The sequence below is a fragment of the Myotis nattereri genome (assembly GCF_964212035.1).
Source record: "Myotis nattereri genome assembly, chromosome: 3".
NCBI classification, from domain to species: domain Eukaryota; kingdom Metazoa; phylum Chordata; class Mammalia; order Chiroptera; family Vespertilionidae; genus Myotis; species Myotis nattereri.
Genome location: NC_138077.1, coordinates 167271342 through 167296282, shown reverse-complemented (window position 1 = coordinate 167296282; position 24941 = coordinate 167271342). Strand labels below are relative to the sequence as shown.

Genomic DNA, 24941 nt, shown 5'->3' with positions numbered 1-24941 from the left:
ATCTTGCAATAAAATAGGGAAGGAAAACTGCTTCGAGTTTGTGCCAAATCAAACCTATATTTGAGAATTTTGTATTAACACATTGCGTACCGCATAGAAATCTCTAAGACATACGCCAGGGCCCGCACATTTTTGGGCAAACTGCACGTTATTTAAATCATCATAATGCACTTTAGGTGTTGTTTTTCAATAATTATAACATTTTTATTTACAAAAACAATTAAACAATTAAAGTTCCTAGTACTTTTTTAATGTATGGTAATGCATAAAACATTTTCCTCTATGAAGAGGGACCAAACAAAATTTACATAAGTATCTAGATTCGCTCCTTTTTCCATGGGCGTGAAAAACGAGAACACTCGTGAGCAGTCCTTAACAGATGGCACGCGAAACACGAGAAAACTCCTGAGCGGTACGAAATGTGTTAAGATGAGAGGCATTTATACTGGTACTAGAGGCCTGATGCACGAAATTCGTGCAAGGGCCTTGGCCCTGGCCCCTGCCCACCACCACACTGTGGCTGGGGGTCTCTACTGTGGCCCTGCCCATCACCACAGTGGCTTTGTCTGGAAGGAAGGACATCTGGTCTAATTAGCATATTACCCTTTTATTATAAATTTTCTTCTAATAAAAAGCCAGTGTGCCCCAGCCTGACATTTATTTTACAAAGTGTTTTGGGCACTGATTCTCAAAGTTGGCTGAATACTGGAATCACATAGAAACTTGAAAAATACTGATACCTATACTATATACCACCTATTTTCAACTGGTATGCCATAAGAACTTTTAAAACATGCACTATATGACTATTTAGTCAGGGGCACTGACCTCTCTTCCCTTAGGTTGTCAAATAAAAAAACAACAGCCAAAACAGCAAGAGCTGTCCAGAGACTGAATCAGAATTATACCCTTCTTTTTGTCAGACTGGCAAAAATATAATAAGATTTTTCAGTGTGCCACAGAATATTATAATTAGTTTATGTGTGCCATGAGATGAAAAAGGTTGAAAATTGCTGCTATATACCATCCCTCAAAATTTGGATTTAATTGCTATAAGGTAGGGCCTAAGAATATATTACTAAAAGCTCTCCAAGTGATTCTAATATGTAACAGTTTGAAAAATACAAAATACTAGCTTAGAGAACTGTCTCATAATCAAAGAGGTCAGTCTTCAGCTGAAGGACTCCCCATGACTTGATTTTTGGGGGGTGGGTGTATTGTTATTTTTAAGTATCTGTTAGGTGTATCTCCCTTAATTAGAAAGTACTTTAAGGGAAGAGGTTTTATGTTATTCATCATTGTCTCTCCATACCTAAAATAATGAAAGGCTCATAGTAGTTGCTAAATAAATATCTTATGAATGAATACATGATTGTCTTACATATTTACTGAAAAAAATGATGACTGAAGCAATTAGGATACATTTTTAAGGCAAACCAAAGTCTATATATACACATTTTAAAAACACATACATATATAAATAGATCAAAAATAAAAATAATGAGTGCAATATTTAGCAGTTGAGAATTCTTTGAGTTTTCAAATATTCTTCACATTCTTAAAAACAAAACCCTATACAACTAATTCTTTAAGCTAATATCCATATGTACACATGCTGAGTTTTCTTTTGAAAATAGAATTAGAGCTTAATTTTACTGAACATGTCAGTTTTAAAATTCAAGTAAATATAATTTTAGTACACACGATGATAGCTTTTCCAGATCTATAAAAAAACAAAGATTGATTTCTATTAAAATATCTGGTATCATCTATTATTATTTTCTCTCAGTTGGGATCCACTAGTTTCTTAGCAATTTCACATTGATAAAAACTATTTTGGCACTTCCTTGCACAATGTGCTTTGTTTAGGAAAAAACTAAATAATAAACAGGCTTCCTTTTTAAAAAGTAGCTGTATTCTTAGATATGGCTTTATTTACTTAAGTTTCATAAGTATTATATAATTTTTAATTCAGTTATTATCTCATACTACGAAACTTTGGTTTTCTTAAAATTAGCATTGGTTGCTTGATTGTAGGTTTGTCACCAAAAAGTGCTGCTTCACTTTCCGTGGTTGGAAATCTTTTCTGATATATCTGTGGATATTCCTTCTGAAACTTAAAAATGACATAAGGACTTAGAGAGTTATTTAACATTATTATTCTAGCTGAAGCCAGTATATATTTTAAATTAATTCTGTGCTTTCCTCAAAGATGTAGAGTGGAACCTCATTTCTTGAACTTAATTCAGTCAAGGTTTCAGAAGCCTATTTGAGAAGTGATTTGTTTGAAAACCGAATCATTTTTCCCCCATTAGAAATAATGTAAATTGAATTAATCCATCCCAGACCCCCAATTGATTCCGTTTTAACCTTTCTTATATACAGTACATGTCTAAGTCTAAAGTACTGTTAACCTATAAATAAACACTTCTTTTCTTAAATTTATGGAACCACGCCTACTAGCCTTAAAGGAATTTGTTATATACCACTGCCTCTAAAATGCTGTCACCTGCTAACTGCTTTTCCTTTATCCAATCAACAACAGCTTTTCTACCTATTCATTTGCTTGTGGTTGTTGTTTAGTGAGCACTTTCACACCCTTAGCAACATTAGCACTCTTGATGGCCACTTTATGTTTTAAAATTGTGCTAATCATCATCGCAACAAAAGCATTCTCTCCTTTGTTGCCTGAGAGACACTTTTTGTCATGCTGAGTTGTCAGCATGAAAGGGCTGTCAGGGCAAAAACTGAAGTTTTGGTTGACAATTGAGACAGTTTTCCTGTGTTCAACTTGGTCCAGAACCCAACTGTTGGAGATGGGAGACATTCAAGAAATAAGGTTTGACTGTATTACAGAGATGAATACCTTTCAACTTATCCTTGTTCTCCCTCTGCTTTGTCATATATAAAAGGTACACTGTAAGATTTCTTAAGATTTCAGTATTAACTTTCTAGGATTCTCTTCTGCTAAATCTCCCTCTAATCTCCAGATCTTCTTCCTTCCCACTGATAAAGCCTATGAAGGTTACAGGTGTCTATTATATTTCAGGGACTTGAAATTGAACTTATCAGAATCATGTGGCGACTGGTTCTTGATGTAGAGCTAAAAATTCTAAATGGTAATGATGAGTCACTAAAAGTTATGTAATATAATCCAAATTTTGTAATTGTTTTACCATCCTAATCCAAACTATAATCATACAGAACACTAGAAGTAAAGGAGTGTAACTGTTATTATTATTATTAAAATTTAAGAGCAAAGAGTAAAACCAGGCAGGTAGTCATATGCAGCTTATATATCCAATATTAAAAAAAAAATATTAAAGCGAGAAATTAAATGCTAAGTGTTATTAAGTAATAATCAGCAACAGCATTTTAAAAATTACTTACATGATTGAGAACTTGCTCATCCTCTTACCTGTTTTAGTTTTTTCCTTTTCTCCTTTAAAGGCAAACTCTTGCTTTTAATAATATTCTCCAAAAGTTCTGCAATTGCATCTTGAGAGGTAGAAACTTTTTGTTCATCAAACTCCTGAGCACTGATCTGCATACAGTATGAATATGTTGGCAAAGGAGCAATCAGTCCATCTCCAGGATTTTTAATCTGTAGTGAACAAAATGATGGTCTATTAATTCTGGTCATGTTCCTATTTGATAAAGTGTTCTTTTGATGGCTTTTAGTACCTATTATTTTGCCACCAAACATTCAACACTTTAAGGTTTAAATTTCAGCTTCATAACCTACCAGTTTTGATTCAGTATTTTAACTTTTCTTGGTGTGTGAAGTGTCCCTGATTCCTTGAAATAATATATAAAAAGTGTTTAGCACACAAGAAGTATTAAATAAAAGTAGCTACCATCATTATAACTATTAATCATGGATTTTATTATTTTAACTACAAAACATTAACTGAAGTGGTATTTTAATGCATCTTAAAACATGAATATTTGACACAGTAACAGTTAAAAGTACTCTTCTACTGTTTTTGAGGTGCAATGACATGGGTTGAGCCCATAACATCCTGTTGGAAAAAAAAAAGAAAGTATAGGGGATAGTTGTAATTGTAAGCAGGGCAATGTTAGAATGGTATGTATGGGAAGAAACATGAATATATGTGCTGGGTAGCCAAAGACTGAATGTAGTAGACATCTGTTGTTTTTGGCTGCTCAGTACGTCTTCTCTCCTCTTTGTAAACAGTTCCTCCCCATTGTACACTCACAATCCTGACCTTTTTTGAAGAACAAGGTCCTCTCTCCAAGCTACTCACTCTCAATCACCCAAAGGTTATGCATTTAGATATCCTAGATTGGGTCAGAGTCCATACTAAGAACTTTTCAAATTGGAGATGGAGGATTGCTATTTTTTCCTTTGGATTGCAAACATAAGTTTGTAACTCAAGAGCTTTAATCAGTCATACTCCCATCATGTTGAAGGGCCATTTGTCAAATACAGGACCAAAATGGAAATAAGAAACAGAAGGATGAAAAGAGAGTCCTATTGCTATTTGACTCCCCAGATTCTGTCTACAGTCCTGACTTTTAGAGGTTATTAATGTAAGCTGATAAAGTGTTCCATTCTGACTAGGCTAGTTTGAGATGAGTTTGCCACTTGCAACTGACTTAATGCAGAGAATATTTTTGTTTGTTTCAAACTATAAGAGATAATTTCTTTGAAAAACCACAGAGGTAGAAGTAATTCGTATAAGAAGTGGGCTTAGGAACCAAAGTATAGAGGCAAAGGAAGGGCCCTTGGAGCTTACAAGTGCGGAAGGTAAAGGTGAGGCACCTAGGGGAGAAGGGAGGGGTTGGAGGAAGGGAGAGGCGGCGCAGGGTATGCACCTGGGAAGGAGAGCACCTAATGCAGATAAGTTTGACTTATATAATACATACAAGGCCCCTTTTTAAGTAGTCAAGATGTTTCTCCACTGCAGCCTGTAAGTAAGAGGGTACTTGAAGAATTTCCTGATGATGATCCATTAAGAAAGAAACTAATCTTGCAGCAAGAAGCTCATCAAGATCCACTTCTTCGGCACAGCACAGCACACATCGAGAAAACGTGTGTATCATCTAAAAACATATTAAGAGATGTGAATTTAAAAACCTAAGGTTTTATATGCTATAATAACAGTAATTTCTGGGTAGCACATGATAAGCAGGCTTCAGATTAAAAATGAGAAAAATAATTTTATTAGAAAGGTAAGAATGTCTATTCTTCTTTTTAAAGTATTTGCTATGTATTTCCTTAATATTATTCCATTATGAAAGGCTTAACTTTTAACTTTGTTACAATTTTGTCAGCAAAGACCATAGGTCCCATTAATACCATATAGATATGTTGCTTAAAGACTATTAGAGAGCAACGACTTATTACATTAATCTCACAAAAACACAAACCAGGAGACTATCTATAATAATAAAAGTGTAATATGCTAATTAGACCAGATGACCTTCCAGATGAAGCCCAGACTGTGAGGGAAGCCTGGGTCCTGGAGGGGAGCCCGGATCCTGGGTGCCAGAGGGAAGCCGGTGCCAACATCTGGGGGAAGGAAAGCCTACTCTTGTACAAATTTCATGCATCAGGCCTCTAATATAACATAAATGTTAATGGTTACAAAGAGTCTTCAAATTCTGGAATACATTTTATATTTCAGAGCTCATTTACTCTTATTCATATCTGAAAGGGCGAGGGCTATGCCCTCCATCTTACCTTGGCCATGTGCTCGGAAAGCTTCTTCCCGGAAGCCCAAGCCTCTGCTAGCCACACCCAGGACTTCTTTAAACTAACCAATGACAATCAAGGGACGTGCGCGCCATAGATATGACCACATCCTGTGTAACAAGACCCGACTTGCACCTGGCCAATCGGCAGGGTCCACAGTCATCTCTCCTCCCCTCACTCCACCCCCCTATTAAAACTCCTTTTTTCCCACGGGGCTGGCACTCTCGTCTCGCCGCCGTTGCGTCGGTAGAGGCTGGGAGCCAGACCCGGGTCTGTAATAATAATAAAGACTCTCTGCTTTTGCATCAGACTCGGCTGGCTCCCTGTTGGTCAATTGGGGATCTTGAAATCTGGGCATAACAATATCCATATAATCCACTAGCTTATAAAACTCACACACATGCATACCTCATTCTAAAATAATTAGAATATCAGAATTCTGTTTTAAGTATTTTTCACATAATATATGATGAGCATAATGAATTGGAATACTTTTGGTTTTATTCCTGCATATCAGGCAGGTTTCCTATCTCCCTCCAAAGCTTAGTACTCAGTGTTTTCTTCTTTCTCAGCTTTGTAGAGCTCATTTACTCTCATAGCTTCAACTACTACCTCTTCCAAAAATCTGCCTTCTGCCCTGAACTTTCTTCACCAGACTCACATTTCCAACATTCTGTTAGATAAATTTCACTCAGATGTCCCATAACCTCGCACTCAAAAAGTGTAAAAACAAAATTATCTCCTTTCTACTCATGTCTCTCAAATTATTTTCACAAAATACCTTTTTTCAAAAGGTGGTGCTACAATTACTCAAGAATAATTCTTCCTCCTTATATTAGGTCTATCATTGTAAAAGAACTGTCCCTGATGAGTGGAAAAATAGAGATTAGCTCCAAATCCCTTGGTACAAAAACCTCTTGTAAATTGAAACTCCATTGTGAGGAGAGTTAGCTCTGAAGAGGAGGAGAGGGGAGGGGAGGGGAAGAGAGGGGAGAGGTGGGAAGGACAAAAGAAGGGAAGGGAAGGGTTGAGAGGAGACTACATTAAAGAGTTCATACTGCAATCAATATCTGCACATAAATACCTCTGCCCTCATCCTCATATAGAACCTGAGATGGCTACAGAGTAGACTCTTTCAACTCCTTGACCACAATGATGTGCCATTCTAATTCACATAATTCATCAAATACAGCTTACCACAATCTCTGAAACATTAAGATTTACTATACATGCATTTCCATTAACTTTCTGCTTCAGAGTTAGTACCCTTAAGCTTCCAACAACACCTACATCTCCTCTTCCTTCCCACCAAACAGAAATGCCATATAATATGGTCCGACTATGAAGTGATACAGGATGAGTGAAGAGGCAAAATTTTCAGACTAAAGATCAAGATGTTAAAGTATAACAGACTGGGCACAAAGGATTAATATGTCAACATTTTATTTCTAGGAAATGTTAGACTTTTAAGAGCATTTCTAACCTAAGAAACGAGGATGTCAAGACCATGACAACACTCAAGTAGTACTTTTAGATGGTTTGGTTTCCTTTTTTGTTTTTTGAACCAGGGCTTATTCTTTCCTTAAGAAATCAACTTACCAGTGATCTTGTACCCATTGCATCGTGAAGTTGGGGCATATCAACATTTTGACTCATCCGAGAAATCATGCGCATCAGAAGTTGAAGCTTTCTACGATTTGGTGGGGGAAGTAACAAGCAACATAACTGTAGTGCATTGATGGCAACCCTCTCTAAATGAGGTTGCAGCAAACCTAGAAAGCAAAGTCCCCAACCCCGAAAAAAATAATCAATAACATTAGTTGCTTTCATACTATTAGCATATGGAGTTACTTAAAGAAAGTAAAATAATATTTGTATATTTCATTTCTTTTAACTAGAAATTTCCACATTCCTCAAAAGCATGATTAAGATTCTCATTAATTTCTTCATAACTTATTTGAGTATTAACATCCTATAGTTATTACAACTAAAATGAGACAGAATAAGTGAAATTGAAAAAAAAGGAACTTAAGTGCTTTAGGTAAGTAGAATAAATCTTGGTTATATCATGACAAGTCTTTTACAGTAAGAAACTTTCTTTTTGGAGGGAGAAAAAAGCAATTTCAGAGAAGAAAAGCCAGGCAAGCAAAAATAGTTAGTAAACAGTAACAGTTAATATTAGGTGCAATGAAAGCATCAACCTTACTTTGTGTGCCAGTCAACATAGAAGAGGCTGAAGGTAAAGAATTTCCTGAAAGTTCTATTGTACTTTTGCAGAGTCTTTTATTGATTGTGGCACTAAACTCTCCATGTTCACCTTCCATAGCTGTTTGCACACTTGTGCTGCCTTGTCCAAGATTTGGTTTCATGATAATTTCAGCCACTGGCATATTGATATTACTATTCCTCTTCGTACTACTTCTTAAAAGTAAACTCTGAGATCTACAAAGCTGTCTTGATTTGCTTTTCCCATTATATAACTCCTCTTGGTCTTGAACAGTCATAGTAGAGGTTCTCTTAAAACCAACACAGAGTGGCTTTTGAATACTTTCCTCTGAATGAAGATTCATTATGGATTCCTGTTTGATCTCAGACTCTAAAAATTGTTTATTATTTTGTCCTTCTATATTCAGAATAGATTGATGGATGACATTGGAGACCTCTTTACATGAACTCCCTGGCAAATCTATAATTCCTTCTAAAGAATAGCACCTTGGTTTGATGTTAGAGGATAAAGCATGCATACTACTTAAGCCTATTAAACTATGACAGCTTCCTCCTATTATGTCATTAGCACTGGCTCTTCTGTTTTTTAAATCAACTAGCTGCACTTTCTTAACACATTTTTCTTGAAATCCGTGATCGCTTATCTGCAGTCTCTCAGCAGTATTTGATTCTTCTTTGTTTTTGTCTTTGCGAAGCAGACTGAGAAGAAGACACTCAGTTGATTTGAAGGAATTCAAACTGTTTAAGTGAAGGATTTTTGAAGACTGTAGATCATCTTGGATTTTATGTATCCCACTGGGTCTATCTGAAACTGTGATGTAGCCACAAACAACTACCAGGAAATGAAACAAAAATTAAGATGCAACTGTATGACAGTGGACAAAAATAAAACAAAAACAACAGTAAAGTTAAAAAAATAAAGCATCACTATAGTACATATTGTTAGTATAATACAAATAGCAGTTGCTGAATTCAGAAGCCACTTAAACAGGACACATGCAACATTCAGTTACAAAGTGCAAGACTGACTAGAGGTTTTCAATTTGTGATACCAATAACTAAAATTTATTTCAACAATTGAATTAAATGGATTGAGTCAAATACATTAAAATATCTGCTCAAAGTCTAAAAGTATTAAAAAGCTCTTAATTATAACTAACATATAGTATAATAAAATATGTATTTGGTCTTTGTTTCTGGTTCTTGGCAGAGAGCTCCTAAAATCCTTGGAATTTCTGGAGTGAAAGGAATCTTCTATTATTCATAATAAGCCTATTAGAGCAATCTGAGTTTATGCTAATGAGGGGACTTAGGGCTGGCCTTGTTTAGAAGGTTGGAATCCTCAGCCCTAACTCAGACCTCCCTGAAGGTGTTGGAGAAGTAATGTAATCACCAACAACCAATGAATGAATTAATCAATCATGCCTATGTAATGAAACCTCAGTTAAAACTCTGAAATAATTAGTTTAAGGAAGCTTACGGGTTGGTGAGCACTTGGATGTGCTTAGGAGGGTGGCACTCTTGGAGAGGGCATGGAAGCTTTGCACAGCCCATAACTTACCCTATGTCTCTCCTTCCATTTGGCTCTTTCAGACTTGCATCCTTTATAACACATGGTAATCATTAAGTAAAGCACTTCCCAGAGCTCTGAGTCCCTGTAGTGAATTATTCAACCTGAGGGGTTTCATGTTAACTCCTGAATTGGTAGTTAGCCAGAGGTGGGCAGGGGTAGAGAGTGAGTAAACCTGAGGACCTCATTTGCAGATAGAGCCTGAAGTTAGAGCAGCCTTGTGGAACTCAGCCCTTAATCTGTGGAGTCTGCACTAACAATGGGTAGTCTGTATCAGACTTTTTCTTTAACTTGTGGGGTCTTGGCTAGTATCAAAAATAAATTGAATTGTAGGACACCTGATTGATGTGGAGAATTGGTGTTGGATTGATATATATAAATTATTGGAAAACAACACAACAGCAATCAGAATATTTCTGAATTTAAAAATATGTTATAGCTTGCTGCCTTCATATTTACCTATACTATATTTTTTGATATTGTAAATTATGGGAGACTTGAAAACTTTAATGAAATAAATTTAAACAATAAGTAAAATCCATACATACCCAAAATGTTCACAAATAATTCATAATATTCAAAGGTAAGTAGAGGTTCAGGGAGATCTAGAAAATAATCTGCAATTGTTCTAAATACATCTCGTTCAAATCCAACGTAGGTTGGATTATTCATATCATTACTTCTTGGCCCTAAGAAGTAAAAGGCAAAAAAATATAAGTGATATTTATAAACAGATTTTTAAATATAAAATATGAAACCTGTGTTTCATGAAGGAACTATGTTTAACAACAAATTCTGTCACAGTTCAAACATTTAAAGGGTTGTGCACACCTCATTCCTTCTCATCATCTTTTCAGCAGAAGTCACTGCAATTACTATCATTTTTTAAATATCTATAAGCCCGAAAAACTGCATATAAAGCAAAATTTGAAATATATATTAAAAGCATTAGGGACGTTTATTTTAATGGAATTTTACCACAATTCATTTTAAAAAGCAAAGAATATTTGGATAATACAAATAATTCCTACAAATTGTCTTTGCAAATTTACGTCTTCATGAATAAATTTTGCCTGATTTTATTTGCGTTACACTTATTAATCTGTGCAGTTATTCAATGTCTGGTAAGTTAATGCTCAAGAAAAAATATTAATTTTCATTAAAATGTTTTATTATTTTACGTTAACGATTATTTATTTATTTCAGCCCTTTGTATTCAGCATGTCTCTATCAAAATAAACCTACGTTTCTATGAAAATTGAAACTTTTGGTTTTTTTGCGGCCCACATAAACTTAAGCCTTGTTTATTTGGCCCATGTTAGCCTTTGAGTTTGACATGCTTGCCTTAGCTTAGAGCAATGTAAAGTGAGAGCAGCACCCAGGACCTTGAGGTCCAACATTTCAAGTGTGGTCCATGGACTATATCATGGAAATTATCCAATGTGCCTATTAAAAATAAAAACTCCTCTATACAGATGAGAATCTATGGAGGGGGAGCTTGGAATTACTGACCTAGAAATGTTTGTTTCTGCTTTACTAATCTAGTAGTTTCTAAACACTGATCTGGGCTTGCCTTAAGGATCTGGAGGCATAGTTACAAAAAAAAAAAAAAAAAAAGATTCCTGAGAGGTTAAATCTTGCCTAGTAATTGAGAGTCAGCGTGCTATCTTTCAAGTTAAAATCCTTCTCTTCCTAAATCCAAATGATTTATTATTTCTGTTTCTAAACTTTTGTATGGCTCCACAGCGTACACACACTAAAAAAAGGATTAAAGAAAACAAATCATATATTACACACACATTTAATAGCAGAGGCTAATATGGGTTTTATGTAGAGCAAAATAAACTTTTTTCTAAGGAGGATATAAGAAATATTCTTAATATGTAGAATAAAAAATTAATAGAAATTTTCTAAGATGAAACATTTTACTGGAATGAAAACTATATAATTTATAGTTATAGAATCTATGCATTAGAATACTTTTCTAAGCCTAGGTTTTCTTTCTAGAAAAAAAAATGTAATAGTATACTGACCACTAATTCTTATATGTGACAGGATAACTGTGGGGGACTAAATAACAAGTAAAAGTCTTAATACTTGGCTACATATACTCTCATTAAAGTAGAATTCAGTAAATTACATTTTTGGTATCATTTAGGTATAACATGGACTGTGAAGAAAGGGAAGACACAAATATCTCAAGATGGGGCATCAGAGAAATACCTGGAGGTATGCTTATCTGACCTGCAAACCATGAGCCAAGGTATGAGAGTGGAGGGCAGTGAGGTAGGGGGAAGGTAGAAAGAAAAACTCAAAAATTTTAAGATTATGACCAAAATCTTTACCTCGATTTAATAAATAAAATCTTTCTATAATATACATTACTGTTCTGTTATTTTGTCATATTGACACCCAGTGGACAACAAGGGAATATATACTTATATTGAACATTAGTAAAATATTAATTTTATAAAGACCAGAAAAATACCTTTGTAACAAAATATTAAAATATTAAACAACTTTTGATGATTTAGACTCACACACCTCTGTAAATTTTTCAAATTGCTCTTGAAAGCAATTAGGTTTTTGTACCTGATTGGAATCTTAAATTATAAAAATCAGTAATCACTGATCACTGTGAAAAAAGCTTGATGACAATGTTAAAAAATAATTTGCTGATTAGTAACAGATTTTTTTTCACAAAATTCTCATTAGTATATCCCAGCAATTTTCAACCCTTTTCATCTACACATAAACTAATCATTAAAATTCTGCGACATACCATAAAATATATTTTTTGCCGATCTCACAAAAATATATGTATACTTTTGATTGACTTACAAAAAAATAATAATAATTACCCATCCTTTTTGCTCCAAAGTAACTTTTAAAAAAATTAAGTGCCTATACTTGTATATAAGGATTTCTGATACCTAGAATTAACCAATCAGGCACAACCTTATTATGAGATGTGCCCAATAAGATACAACACTACTAAATGATCTATATATTTACAGTTCAAGAGAGGGCATTCACATCAAATAGCTATTCCTGTGTTGACTATTATCATTTTTTTATTTGACAGTTTAAGGGAAAAGAGGTCAGTGCCTCTGACTAAATAGTCAGGTATTGCATGTTTTAAAAATTCTTGCAGCACACCTGTTGACTATCCCTGGTATATCCTATAGAGTAGAAGCTTGTTCATGGAACATCTGAATGTTATAGCTGTGTACAATGGCAAAGGGTTTGAAGTGGATTTAATGAGACTTCATTTCTGATTGAAACTTTCCATTTATAGCTGCTTTACCTACAAGTTGCTATTTGAACTCTGGTTCTTACTGAGACAACTGATGTAGATTATACCAAAAAATAATTTGAGATCTTCTAGCCTAGGATTTTATGATTTATGAAAATTGAACTATAAATTATGAGCTTGAATTATAAAATCACCATCTGCAAAGAAAAAATTAAGGGCTCTATAACATACTCCGCATGGAAAGAAATGTAATCAGTTCTACTAGATTTTCATTTAAACATCAAAATAAATTATATACTTTAATTTTATCAGAAATTTAATACATTATTTAAAAATATTTCTCTGTTCTTATTAAACACTATCAATATAAAACATATATACATACTGTTTAACTTACAATTTGCTAGACACTTCATGGCAGATAATACCCAATGAGGAAGATCATCTACACATAAAAAAATTATGAACATTGTTTAGTAATTCACGTTTTTGATAGTATATTTAAAACTTAATACTTACCCCCAAATCAAGGATTATTTTATGGGAGGTGGTTAGGAATAAATTAACATTAATCTCTACCCATTACCACCATCTTTACTTTATCCTCATTTCTGTTCTGACTATAGCTATATTACATTAATATTACTGACTAGAGAGAGACCTATAATTGAAACAAGGTATATTTGAATATTAGTGTGCTTTCACAGTGAGGCCTGCTTCAAATCTTTTCATTATCACTAATTGAAATATGCTGCATAAAATCCAGCAGTTTTTTGATACAAACATAAAAACCATACAAACACTTGACTTCAAAAGTTTATAGATATAAAGAATAGAAAGCTTGGATGAGAGCATATACAGTTATTTTATAGTTATTTTGGACCACTGGAATGGTCCAAAGCCAAATGCATATGTAACATAACTCTTAAGTTTTGACATTTACTATTTGTTCCTACAATTAAAACCTCAAAGTTCTTGCATACAAAAAGAAACTCAAAGTAATACATTTCAATTAATTCTATAAATAGCAATTGATTATTAAAAAATTACTCAAGCCCTGGCTGGATGGCTCAGTTGATTGGAACGCCATCCTGTGCACCAGAAGGTCACAGGTTCAATTCCCGATAAGGGCACATACCTAAGTTTGGGGTTTGATCCCCCATCAGGGTGCATATGGGAGGCAACTGACTGATGTTTCTCTCTCCTCCTGTCCTTTCTCTCAAAAATCAATAAACATATCTTCCCATGAGGATGAAAAACAAAAAAGACAACATTGTGAGTGCATTTATTGATATACTTTTTGTAATATTTTCTAATGTATCTGCCTTGAATTATTTCTGATTTTCCTATCTTATATCTGAAATTAATACATTATATAAATGTATATAATATAAAAAACATATACATAATACAAAGCCAGTGCTCTTTAGAGTACTGGTGTTGAGAGTTTGGGCTTATTTTATTGTGTTACTTCAGTTTTGCATATGTCTTGACCCCTTTAAATTTATATGCTCATGTAAGCTCCAGGAAGGCATGGCCATTCCCTCTTGTTCATCACTAAATCTTGGGGACAATGCCTGGCATTATAGGTCTTCAATAAAATGTGACTAATCAATGATTTTAATTATATTTGTATTAGAGGCCTGGTGCACTGATTCATGCACTGGTGGGGTCCCTCGCCTGGCATAATACCCTCTCACAATCCAGGACCCTATGGGGATGTCAGAGAGACAGTTTCGGCCCCATCCTCGCAGGTCTGATCCAGAAGGGAGGGAGCCTGATTCCCACAGGCCTGATCCAGACAGGAGGGAGCCCAATCCTGTGTGTTGAGCGTCTGTCCCAATGGTCAGTGCTCGTCATAGTGACCGCTTGATGGGTTGTTCGGTCACTTAGGCTTTTATATATATAGATACCTTTTTTTGGCTGTTTAACCATGCCATTAAAAAAAAAATCATGACTCTATCCTAATAGCTAAAATAATATAATATGATATTGACTTAAAAAATATTCCACTGTGATTGCTAAAGCACCTGTGATAAAGCAATATTGTCCCTGATGCTCTTTCAATTAAACTATTTTGCCTTCTACACTGTGGTCTCTGTGCACCCCCACAATAGCTATCACCTTTGTTTGCAAGTTTAAAAAGAGTCCAACTTCTTTTATTGATACGAACCTGATTTGTCTTGTAGTACAACTACTCCATGTTTACTTGTATTGGTCATGTTGTACATTATATATTGAGGAATCACTTGTTTTGGGTTTATGACTTCTTCTAGGGATGACACCCCTAAAATGGTTTGAAGGCTAAAGAGAAGAAAGAACACAAACATTTTTCCTCCATAAAATAAGTACAATAGAATATAAATATGAAAGGGTATGGCAAACAAATAAAGCCCTCAGAGTATACTGTTTTTGTTTTTCCTGAAACTAGACTTCGAAGGCTTATATTTAGTATCTAATTTTAAAAATATTTATTTTTATAATTTTTAAGGATTCCAATATATATTCTAATATACAGCTACAATTAAAAAACAACACCACACCAAATCATACTGAAAACATTCTATTTCTACTATCCTAGAATTACAGCAAAAACACTAAGAAACACATATACAGGTTAAGTTCTAAGCTTTGAGAATTAAACTGCTCTTTTGCTTTAGCATATATGGATGAAAAAAGAAAAATTAAAATTCTAAACATCTGTGGAACTTGGTTTGTTTTAGCTTACTAGTTCAGAATAATGTATCTCCAAACTTCTTCAATATCTTTCTGACTTATTTCTCTATTATCAACTGAGTTTTCTTGATCTTCATTGATTATTTCACAGTTCATGTTTTCAATATTTTCCTGAAAAGAGAATTACTTTGGGTTAATATGTTATGCTCAAATTAAGGATATTTTGAACTGACCCCACTCCATGTGGATCTCTGAGGTAAGTGTTACCTGATGAAATAATGTAACATAAAGCTTTTGGTTTTGCAGTTGGGCAAATCACACTCAAATAAATTTAAAATAAAACACGCTTAAATCATATAATTACTATTTCAAGTATGTCTCACTACCACTTTTTATTACTGTTTTTATGAGTTCCATACATTTTTAAAGTATAATGAAAGTTAAGAGTGTCAAATACTGGCTACAAATATTAAAAAAATAATTTACTTTTAATGATTCTATTATTAAGCACATAGTAGTTATATTTAAACTAGTGATTGGTAAAAAAGATGTTTTACCTGAGAGAATTGCAATCCATGCTTTTTAGGAGTTCTACGAGATAAGTTTCGTAATTTAAAAATACTGTCTTTATCCTTGGAAAAGTTCTCTATGCTGTTTTTTCTCAATTCTGGATGCCTTCGTGGAAGAGTTTTAAGTGGAGAATTTGCAGGAAATCTGATTTAAGAATAATATGCAATTAAATAATGTAGTTCAGAAACAAACTTACTGCTTGTTTATCTTAACAATCACATAAAAAACTGATTTACATTATCAAGGAATGAAAAGTCTACATAGATTTTTCCCATTAAACTTTTAAAGTTACTTTAATAGTTTCCTGCTTTCTTTAGTACACTGGCTATTTTAAATTTATTTCTGGATAATTCAAGGTTATTATTAAATCAATTATGTTGGGGAGGTATCATTTACATATAAAATAGTTTAGAATGTTACATTTTCCCCAAGTTATCTAATTTGTATATATTTTCTGCTCTAATTTCCAGAAGTTGGTGTCTGTTACTTTTTTTTTTTTTTAAATGTTTTTATTGATTTTAGAGAGCGAGGGAGAGATAGAAACATTGATGAGAAAGAAACATTGATTGGCTGCCTCCTACACACTCCCTACTGGGGATTGTGCCCAAAACCTGGGCATGTGACCCCCACTGGGGACCTTTTGGCTCATGGGTTGACGCTCAATCACACCAACCGGGCCACTTTATTATTATATAGCTTTTTCCTTTTATTTTAATATAAATATTTCAAATATACAAAAACATATATACAGAAAATAATATAAAACATCTATGTATGTAACCATCAACCAATGCAATTAACATTTAACCAAATATCTCATTATGTGTTTTTTTTTTTAATCGTCACTTGGGGATATTTTTTCCATTGCTTTTCAGAGAGAGTAGAAGGTAGAAGGGATGGAAGGAGAAGGAAAGAGAGAAACATGACCTGAGAGAGACGTGACTGGTTGCCCTAACAGGGGCAGGGAGCGAACCTGAAGTCCAGGTACTTGCCCTAGATGGGAATCAAATGCACAACCTTTTGGTGCATGGGCCCACGCTCTAACCATTGAAAAACACCGGCCAGGGCATCTTTTTTTTTTTTTTTTTTTAATGAAAGAAATTATTTGCTTATTCTAGTTTTCTCTTCCTAAGGGAAATCATTAACCTATATTTAGCATATTTCTTTCTTGTTCATGTTTTTATACTTTTAATAAACATACAAAAACAGTATATGGTTTGGTATTTTTTTCACTCAGTGGTATCTTTTATCATACATTTAATTTATGCATAAGTTTTTAAGTTACCTTAAAAGTTCTTTCTTATTCCTTCATCCTAAAATATTTTCTTATATTATCTCATAAGAGTTGTATTTTCATATATAGTTATTTAATTCATATATGTTATGCCAATTTCTCATATATGTATGGGTTTGTATTCTCCCGTTAATTGTTTCAATTTAGGCCCAGATACCAGGTTAAGGCAATTCTTCCCTCCTTGTTCTTCAAAATTGCCTTGGACCTTTACATTATTAAGTAAACTTTAGAATCTGCTAGTCAAATTCAACAAAAACAATTATATAGATAGAGGTCTTGAATAAAAATGCACTGAATTTATCAATTTATGAAAAAGCGACTGTGATACTAAGTCTTCTCATTCATGAAGAGGATATCCTTCTCCATTTATTATCTTCAATTTTATAATTTCCCCCAGGAAGGTCTTATATATTTCTGGAAAACTTTATTATGTACTTTATAATTGCTATGTAAAATACTAAGGCAGAGGGTCTAATTGAAGAGTTATGTAGAATTCCAGTTAAGAGAGAATAATGGTCTAACCAAAAAAACATTCTTAGTGGAAAGAAAAGTGGACAGAACAGAGAATTATTGAGGCAGCACAATAGAAATTGTTTTATAATTAAATCATATTTAAAGGGGAGAAGGAGGGAGTCAAGGTATCTAAAGGGAAGACAGTGCCATTCTTTCGATGATAGTGATTTTCTACTTGCTATATTTGAAGTGCCTAATAGGCAAAAAAAAAAAGTGGCTAAAACTCAGGAGAGATATTTTGGCTGGAGTTTTGCAAGTCTTAAGAAAAGCAGGTGAAGGCATAGCATAAGATTACTTAGGGAGAGAGGTGGAGAAAAGTCTAGGACCTTGCAAACCAGTAACAACTGAAGGATGAGCAGCAGCCAAGGAGCCCACCAAGGTGACTAAGGAGTCCTTAAGAGAGGAAAGATTTCTAGGGTGTTATACAAAATGAACTGTTCATATAGCCCTTATTGCAGTTTATTTGTACGGCATAAGTCATCTTAGATAACATAGGCAAGAATCCATTTCTAAGATATTTCATTTGAAAAGTACCAATTCTGCAGAGGAAAAAAAACATGGATATTAGAATCCAAAGACCTACTTTAAAGGAAATATAACAAAGAATCCTGGGTGCATGAGAGAAAAAGCAATTATGTGCCTGAGAAACTCAGCAAGGCTCCATGGAAAAGGCTACAATAGAGCTGACATGAGAAATGTATTTAGTAGTTTGATAAGTGGGTACAGTGTTTCACGGTGGAAGAACATATTCAGACAGAGGTAACATGATTTGTTAGAGCAGTCTCAGCTTCCGCATCTATAAAAAGGAGCTAACACCTACCCTTCTTAACTATTACAGTGACAAATAAGAAAACATGTAAGTCATAAAGCAGGGTCTCTGATACACAATAAACACTTAATTATTCTCTTTAATCAGTGGTATGTTTCTTCTGTTATTTATTATATAAAGTTTGCTAATATTTATCTTATCACATGCATTCTTAAATTATATAAGATCATGGTACTTGAAGACAAGGATCTGTGACAATTTGTCTTGTAATTCTTAAATCTATGAAATTAAAGATTAATAATGATCTGTCCTTAAAATGTTATAGAGCTTTCAGAAGTGCTAATATCTCACTTTCCTCCCAATTCCCTGTTTTATTATATATACTATCTAACATTTTAAAAGTTTGAATTGTGCAGCTATTTAACTTCTTTAAATGGTCTTAATCAGACTAAGCGCAGTGTCTCTACAGAAAAGAAGCTGCTGTTTTAGTAACAGTGTACTAGAAGTGGAGTTAAACTTTAAGTAATTCAGTTTTCCAGTTATTTCTTTATTCAGTACCTGAATAGCTGACCGTTGTCATAAAGATTTTCTGATCCCCATCTCCCTTTGATATCTTCAATGACATGATTCTTAAGAAATTTTCTCAATAATTGGATAGTCTGTTGCCTTGTTACCTCGGGACCAAAATTATTATTATTTCTTAATAGGTCATAAAGCCAATCCACTGCTTCTCCTGCTGTGAAACAATTGCCATATTTTTTAAAGTGTTGCCTGTGTTTTCTTAGAGGCATTCCTGCTCGAAAAGATGTCGTAACTTCATTCCACTGCAAAAGAAGTAAAATATTTTAAAAAATCAACAAAAATGAAATCTCTTACTGATTTAAAATAAATTAGACAAAGGAAATTCTTTCACTTACATCTGATTACATCATAAAACTTCATAAAGAAATCACTCACCTTATTACTGAAAATTTGTTATCTCATACAGATTTATTTTAATTAATTCTACTGTTGTGATAATATTTTCATATAAGTTTTTTGAATAAAAACACTTCATTGGCTGGTTGGCTTACTTAGGAAACCTAGGAATAACAAAGAGCTGCAATGAACCTATACTTTAGTTCTCTAAAAAGAGGAAGTATTTATTCCTGTGTTTTTTAAAAAAAACCACCTCAATTAATACTAATAATATGGTGGTAGCATTTGTGTCGGACGCTACGCTTTACATTAATCATTTCACTTTAATTCTTGCAATTCTATGAACATTATTATCCCAGTTTTAGATGAGAAGCACAGAGAGATTTGATAATTTGAGGAATGTCACACAACTCAGTGATGAACCCAGATATTCTAACCCAGGTTTGATGGACTCTAGCACCTGAGCTTGTAACTACTAGGCTGGCCACAAACAAAACTCATGGCAGGCAGTAGTTTCACTGGTGAAACACCTTTAATATTAAAATAGCTTATATATTTATTATAGTATCTCTTATGTGAAGATTCCAATATTGAACATGGAACAGATGGGGTGAATTAAGTAAATTTTAAGTCCATTGTGTATTTAATGACACTGTGATATATCTACAGTTTTAAAAGGCACATTTTCCAAATGGCGCTCAAATCACCCAAACTTTTAGGTTTGTGGAGCATGAACGTGGTGGTGGGGTAGACTAAACACCCACCTTTTATTTGAACAACCTTCCAGAGGTCAGAGGTCAAGAAATCTTATTTGTAAGCTCGGCCTAGCCACTGCTGGCTGTGTGATCAGGGATCTAACCTATGCGGCCCCAACAGCACCACGCAAAATCTCACCCACCGCTCAAAACACAAGGTCCGCATTCCCTGCTTCCCACACCTCCACATTTCACTTACTTATTCAGCAAACATCATGAGCTGCAACCGATCCTCTGGATACGTTGTTTCTTATTCTACATATCGTAACACACTTCCACATGCATGTCCTCTCCAGAGCCATCATAGGGTGGACATGCATTATCAGCCCCACATTTTACCTGGAAACCGAGGCTCCAGAAGTCAGGCGTCTCCCCTAAGGTCACAGAACCAGGCGATGCCCCCGCAGTGTTCCGGATGGAACCTCAAATATGCCGGGCGTATTCGTTTTGAAAGGGTCAGCTGCTACCTACTGGCATTCGGCTGGTCCGTCTGCATTAAATTCTACAGAGCCCGCCACAGAACGAACCTGCCAGGTTCGGGCCCGCGCCCCGTCTGACACCGCAAAGCAGCGGAACTCCTAGGGATTCTTCTCCGAGCCCGTGGGTGCAGGAAACCAGGCGTGGGGGGCGGCTGCCCAGGCAGGAGCCCTAACAAGGCGGGTGTAGGATGCGCCTTCGCGGGGTGCTCGCAGCAACCAAGGGGGACAGACTTGCCCCGCGGCGGTTCCGCGATCCCCCTTAATGCTGTTTCCATCTCCCTCCAGCGCACCCAGCGGCCCTGGGCGCCCTCCCTCCGCCCAGGTAAAACTACCAACACTCCCGTAAAGATGGTGGCGGCCATCACGCCGGCGGGCTCTGCTTACCAGCTTGGTGGCCCGATAAGGCCCCGGAGGCACACTCCGATTCTCCATGCCTTCCCCCTCCGGCCCGGAGGTCGGTCAGCGCGGGGCGCGGTGCATGGCGGTGGAAGGTGACACTACGGCCGAGTCCTGCCGACTGTGTGGCCAGGTTTCCGCCGGCCGCGCCGCCGATTTGAATAACGCAGTGGCTGCGCTGATTGGCTACGCCTCCGGTCACGTGACGCGCCGCGGCCCCGGCGCAGCGGGCGTGGGCGGCGGAGGCGTTTCGGACCCTGGAGCGCCGCGGGTGCCTGGTGCCTGGTACTCACCGCTCTGCTGGGACGGCTTCCCGGCCTCGCCCGCCTTCCTTGGAGCTGTTCCTTTCTCCCTCTCCAGGTCGTGGGCGAGGCGGAGTCAAGTTCCCACACTCAGGAAGGGTGAGGCGGGATTCTTCCCAGACCAGATTGTTTGAAGCCCAGCATTTGGTTTAAGGGAATTTGAAAATTGAAAAGAAAAAGCAAACCTTGGCTATTCAAGGATCTTGAGTCGTGGTTAGCATGCAAAACAGCGCATCCCAGAGGCATAGCTTTCACCCGAAAAACCCCTTGGTTTTGCTTCTAAAAATCTTCCGTGGTATTTGTTGCAGTACTGTCAGCCGGGTAACTTTACGCAGGTGCCATAATTCCGTTCTCCCCAGTGCAAAAATGTAGGTTTACCCCCTTGCCCCCTTTATTCAGTGCATGAGGCGATTTTCATAAGTACACACAGTAAGGACTTTGGGAAGGTTATGTGGAACTTGCCAAATTGCTTCCCCTAAGAACATTTACTTACCATCTATAATAATAAAAGGGTAATATGCTAATTATACCTGACATCTTCCAGACATCCTTCTGAACGTCCTTCTGGACAAAGCCACTGTGGTGTGGGCAGGGGAGAGCAGTCAGGGTTGATCAGGCCATCAGGGGAGGGCAGTTAGGGGCAATCAGACTGGCAGGCAGAGTGGTTAGGGGGTGATCAGGCAGGCAGGTGAGCGGTTAGGAACCAGCAGTCCTGGATTGGGAGAGGGATGTCCGGCAGTTCGGACATCCCCCAAGGGGTCCCAGATTGAAGAGGGTGCAGGCTGGGCTAAGCGACCCCCTCCAAACGTGCATGAATTTCGTGCTCTGAGCCTCTAGTCCAGTGGTTCTCAATCTGTGGGTCACGACACCTTTGGGGGTCAAATGACCCTTTCACATGGGTTACCTAAGACCATCAGAAAACACATATATAATTACATATTGTTTTTGTGATTAATCACTATGCTTTATGTTCAATTTGTAACAATGAAATTGGGGGTCACCACAACATGAGGAACTGTATTAAAGGGTCACGGCATTAGGAAGGTTAAGAACCACTGCTCTCGTCTATAATAATAAAAGCGTAATATGCTAATTAGACTGCACATCTTCTGACATCCTTCCTGTCATCCTTCCAGACAAAGCCACAGTGGCGGGGCAGGGGAGAGCAGTCAGGGGCAATCAGGCCAGCAGGGGAGAGCAGTTAGGGGTGATCAGGCTGGCAGGCAGAGTGGTTAGGGGCGATCAGGCAGGAAGGTGAATGGTTAGGAGCCAGCAGTCCCGGATTGGGAAAGGGATGTCTGGCAGTCGGACCTTCCCCAAGGGGTCCCAGATTGGAGAGGGTGCAGGCTGGGCTAAGGGACCCCATCACCTGTGCATGAATTTCATGCACCAGGCCTCTAGTCTATAAAAATAAAAGTGTAATATGCTAATTAGACCTGGCGCCCTTCCAAACGACCTTCCAGATGAAACCAGGGCTGGAGGGAAGCCTGGGTCCCGGGTGCCAGAGGAAAGCCCAGGGTCCCGGGTGCCGAGGGAAGGAAGGCCTACTCTTGCATGAATTTTGTGCATTGGGCCTCTATTCTATCTATATAAAAGGCTAATATGCTAAGTGTCCTTCCCTCTGACCAGGTAATGACGTCAAGTAGCAACACCTTGCTTCCTCTCCCTAGCCATGGCTAGCCTCATTGCAGTTTCTTCAGCCCAGGAACACAGCTTGCTTTATAGCCAGGTGCAAACATTTTACACTTTAACCAAATGTTTGTGAAGTGTTTTCCCATGCCTCATCTCATTTGATCCTCACCGAAGTCCTGGAGTAGGTAGGTAGGAGACTTGGTGGAATCCTATTTTCTTTTCATTAGCTGGAAAATGGAGATTTAGAAAGCTTAGAAACTTGACCCGACTGAAAAGAAGTAAGAAATGGTGGACCTTGAAAATGACTTCAGGTTTTCTCACTGTGCAGAATATATTTTACCCTTTGTTCTCCTTGTGTGATCTACAATCATAATGTGCTTTGTGTTGATATTTACTGCTGTGTTGTTGACAATTACCTGAAAGAGAAGTTGGGGTGCTTCACTGGGCTGGAAAAAGTTTAGCTAAATCAGAAAGCAGGTCTAATTAAGCAAGTTTCTTCTCTCTATATAAAAGGCTAAGTTGATTCACGCATGTGTGATACATATAAAGCTCTTGCTAGCGCCAGTCGCACATGTGTGTTTCAATCTTTCATTGTCGATAGTGAATTTGGTTGACACTTCTATTACAGAGAAAGGGTGAATAGTGATATTAAAATATTTCTTCTAATTTCCTTTCAATGTGCACGAATTCATGCACCAGGCCACTAGTATCTTTATAAGAATCCAGGTTATCCATTCATCTACTGATGGGCAATTGAGCTGTTTCCAGATATTGGCTATTGTAAATAATGTTGCTATGAACATATATTCTTTCTGATTGGCATTTTAGCTTTCTTAGGATATATTCCTAGAAGTGGGATCCCTGAGTCAAGTGGCAGTTCCATTTTTAAATTTTTGAGGAAACTCCACAATGTTTTCCATAATGGTTGCTCCAGTCTGCATTCCCACCAACAGTGCACTATGGTTCCCTTTTCTCCACATCCTCGCCAGCATTTGTCATTTGTTGATGGTAGCCATTTTAACAGGTATGAGGTACTTAGTTGTCATTTTAATTTGCATCTCTCTGATGATTAGTGATGTTGAGCATTTTTCCATATGTCTTTTGGCCATTTGTATGGAGAAATGTCCTCTTTGGAGAAGTGTCTGTTCCTGTCTGCCCATTTTTTAATTGGATATTTTTGTCTTCCTTTTCTTGAGTGGTATGAGTACTTTATATATTTTGTTTATATATTTTGAGTACCTTATATATTTATCATTGGCAAATATGTTCTCCCAAAAAATGGATTTCCTTTTCATTTTGATGCTGATTTCTTTGCTGTGCAGCAGCTTTTTATTTTGATGTAGCCCCATTTGTTTATTTTCTCTTTTGTTTCCCTTGCCCTAGGAGACGTATCAGCAAAGATATTGCTGTGAGAGATGTCTGAGATTTTGCTGCCTACATTTTCTTCTAGGATTTTTATGATTTCACAACTTAAATTTAAGTCTTTTATCCATTTTGAGCTTATTCTTCCGTATGGTGTAAGTTGGTGGTCTAGTTTCATTTTCTTTGTATGTACCTGTGCATTATCCCAACACCATTTATTGAAGAGACTGTCTTGACTCCATTGTATGGTCTTGCCTCATTTGTCAAATATTAATTTAGCGTAATGGCTTGGGTCGATTTCTGGGGTCTAGGTTCTATTCCATTGACCTATATGTCTGTTCTCGTGCCAGGACCAAGCTGTTTTAATTACAGTGACTTTGTAATATAGCTTGATATCTGGTATTGTGATCCCTCCAAGTTTGTTCTTCTTTCTCAGGATTGCGGCGGCTGTTCAGGGTCTTTTTGCATATACATTTTTGGAGTATTTGTTCTAGAGCTGTGAAA

General features: G+C 36.5%; 1 protein-coding gene across 1 annotated transcript; it reads right to left on the bottom strand.

Moving 5' to 3' along the window:
* Positions 1 to 1978: 1978 nt before the first annotated feature.
* DEPDC1 (DEP domain containing 1) lies at positions 1979 to 21224 on the bottom strand (the record flags this gene model as incomplete). Its single annotated transcript, XM_081087649.1, has 12 exons — positions 21130 to 21224; positions 19152 to 19417; positions 16005 to 16161; positions 15500 to 15618; positions 14945 to 15075; positions 13169 to 13216; positions 10064 to 10204; positions 7926 to 8777; positions 7319 to 7491; positions 4891 to 5067; positions 3419 to 3604; positions 1979 to 2116 (listed from the first exon to the last, which is right to left on the bottom strand). The coding sequence occupies exons 1-12, from the start codon at positions 21175 to 21177 to the stop codon at positions 1979 to 1981; spliced, it is 2436 nt and encodes an 811-aa protein (XP_080943775.1). The 5' UTR covers positions 21178 to 21224.
* Positions 21225 to 24941: the final 3717 nt, after the last annotated feature.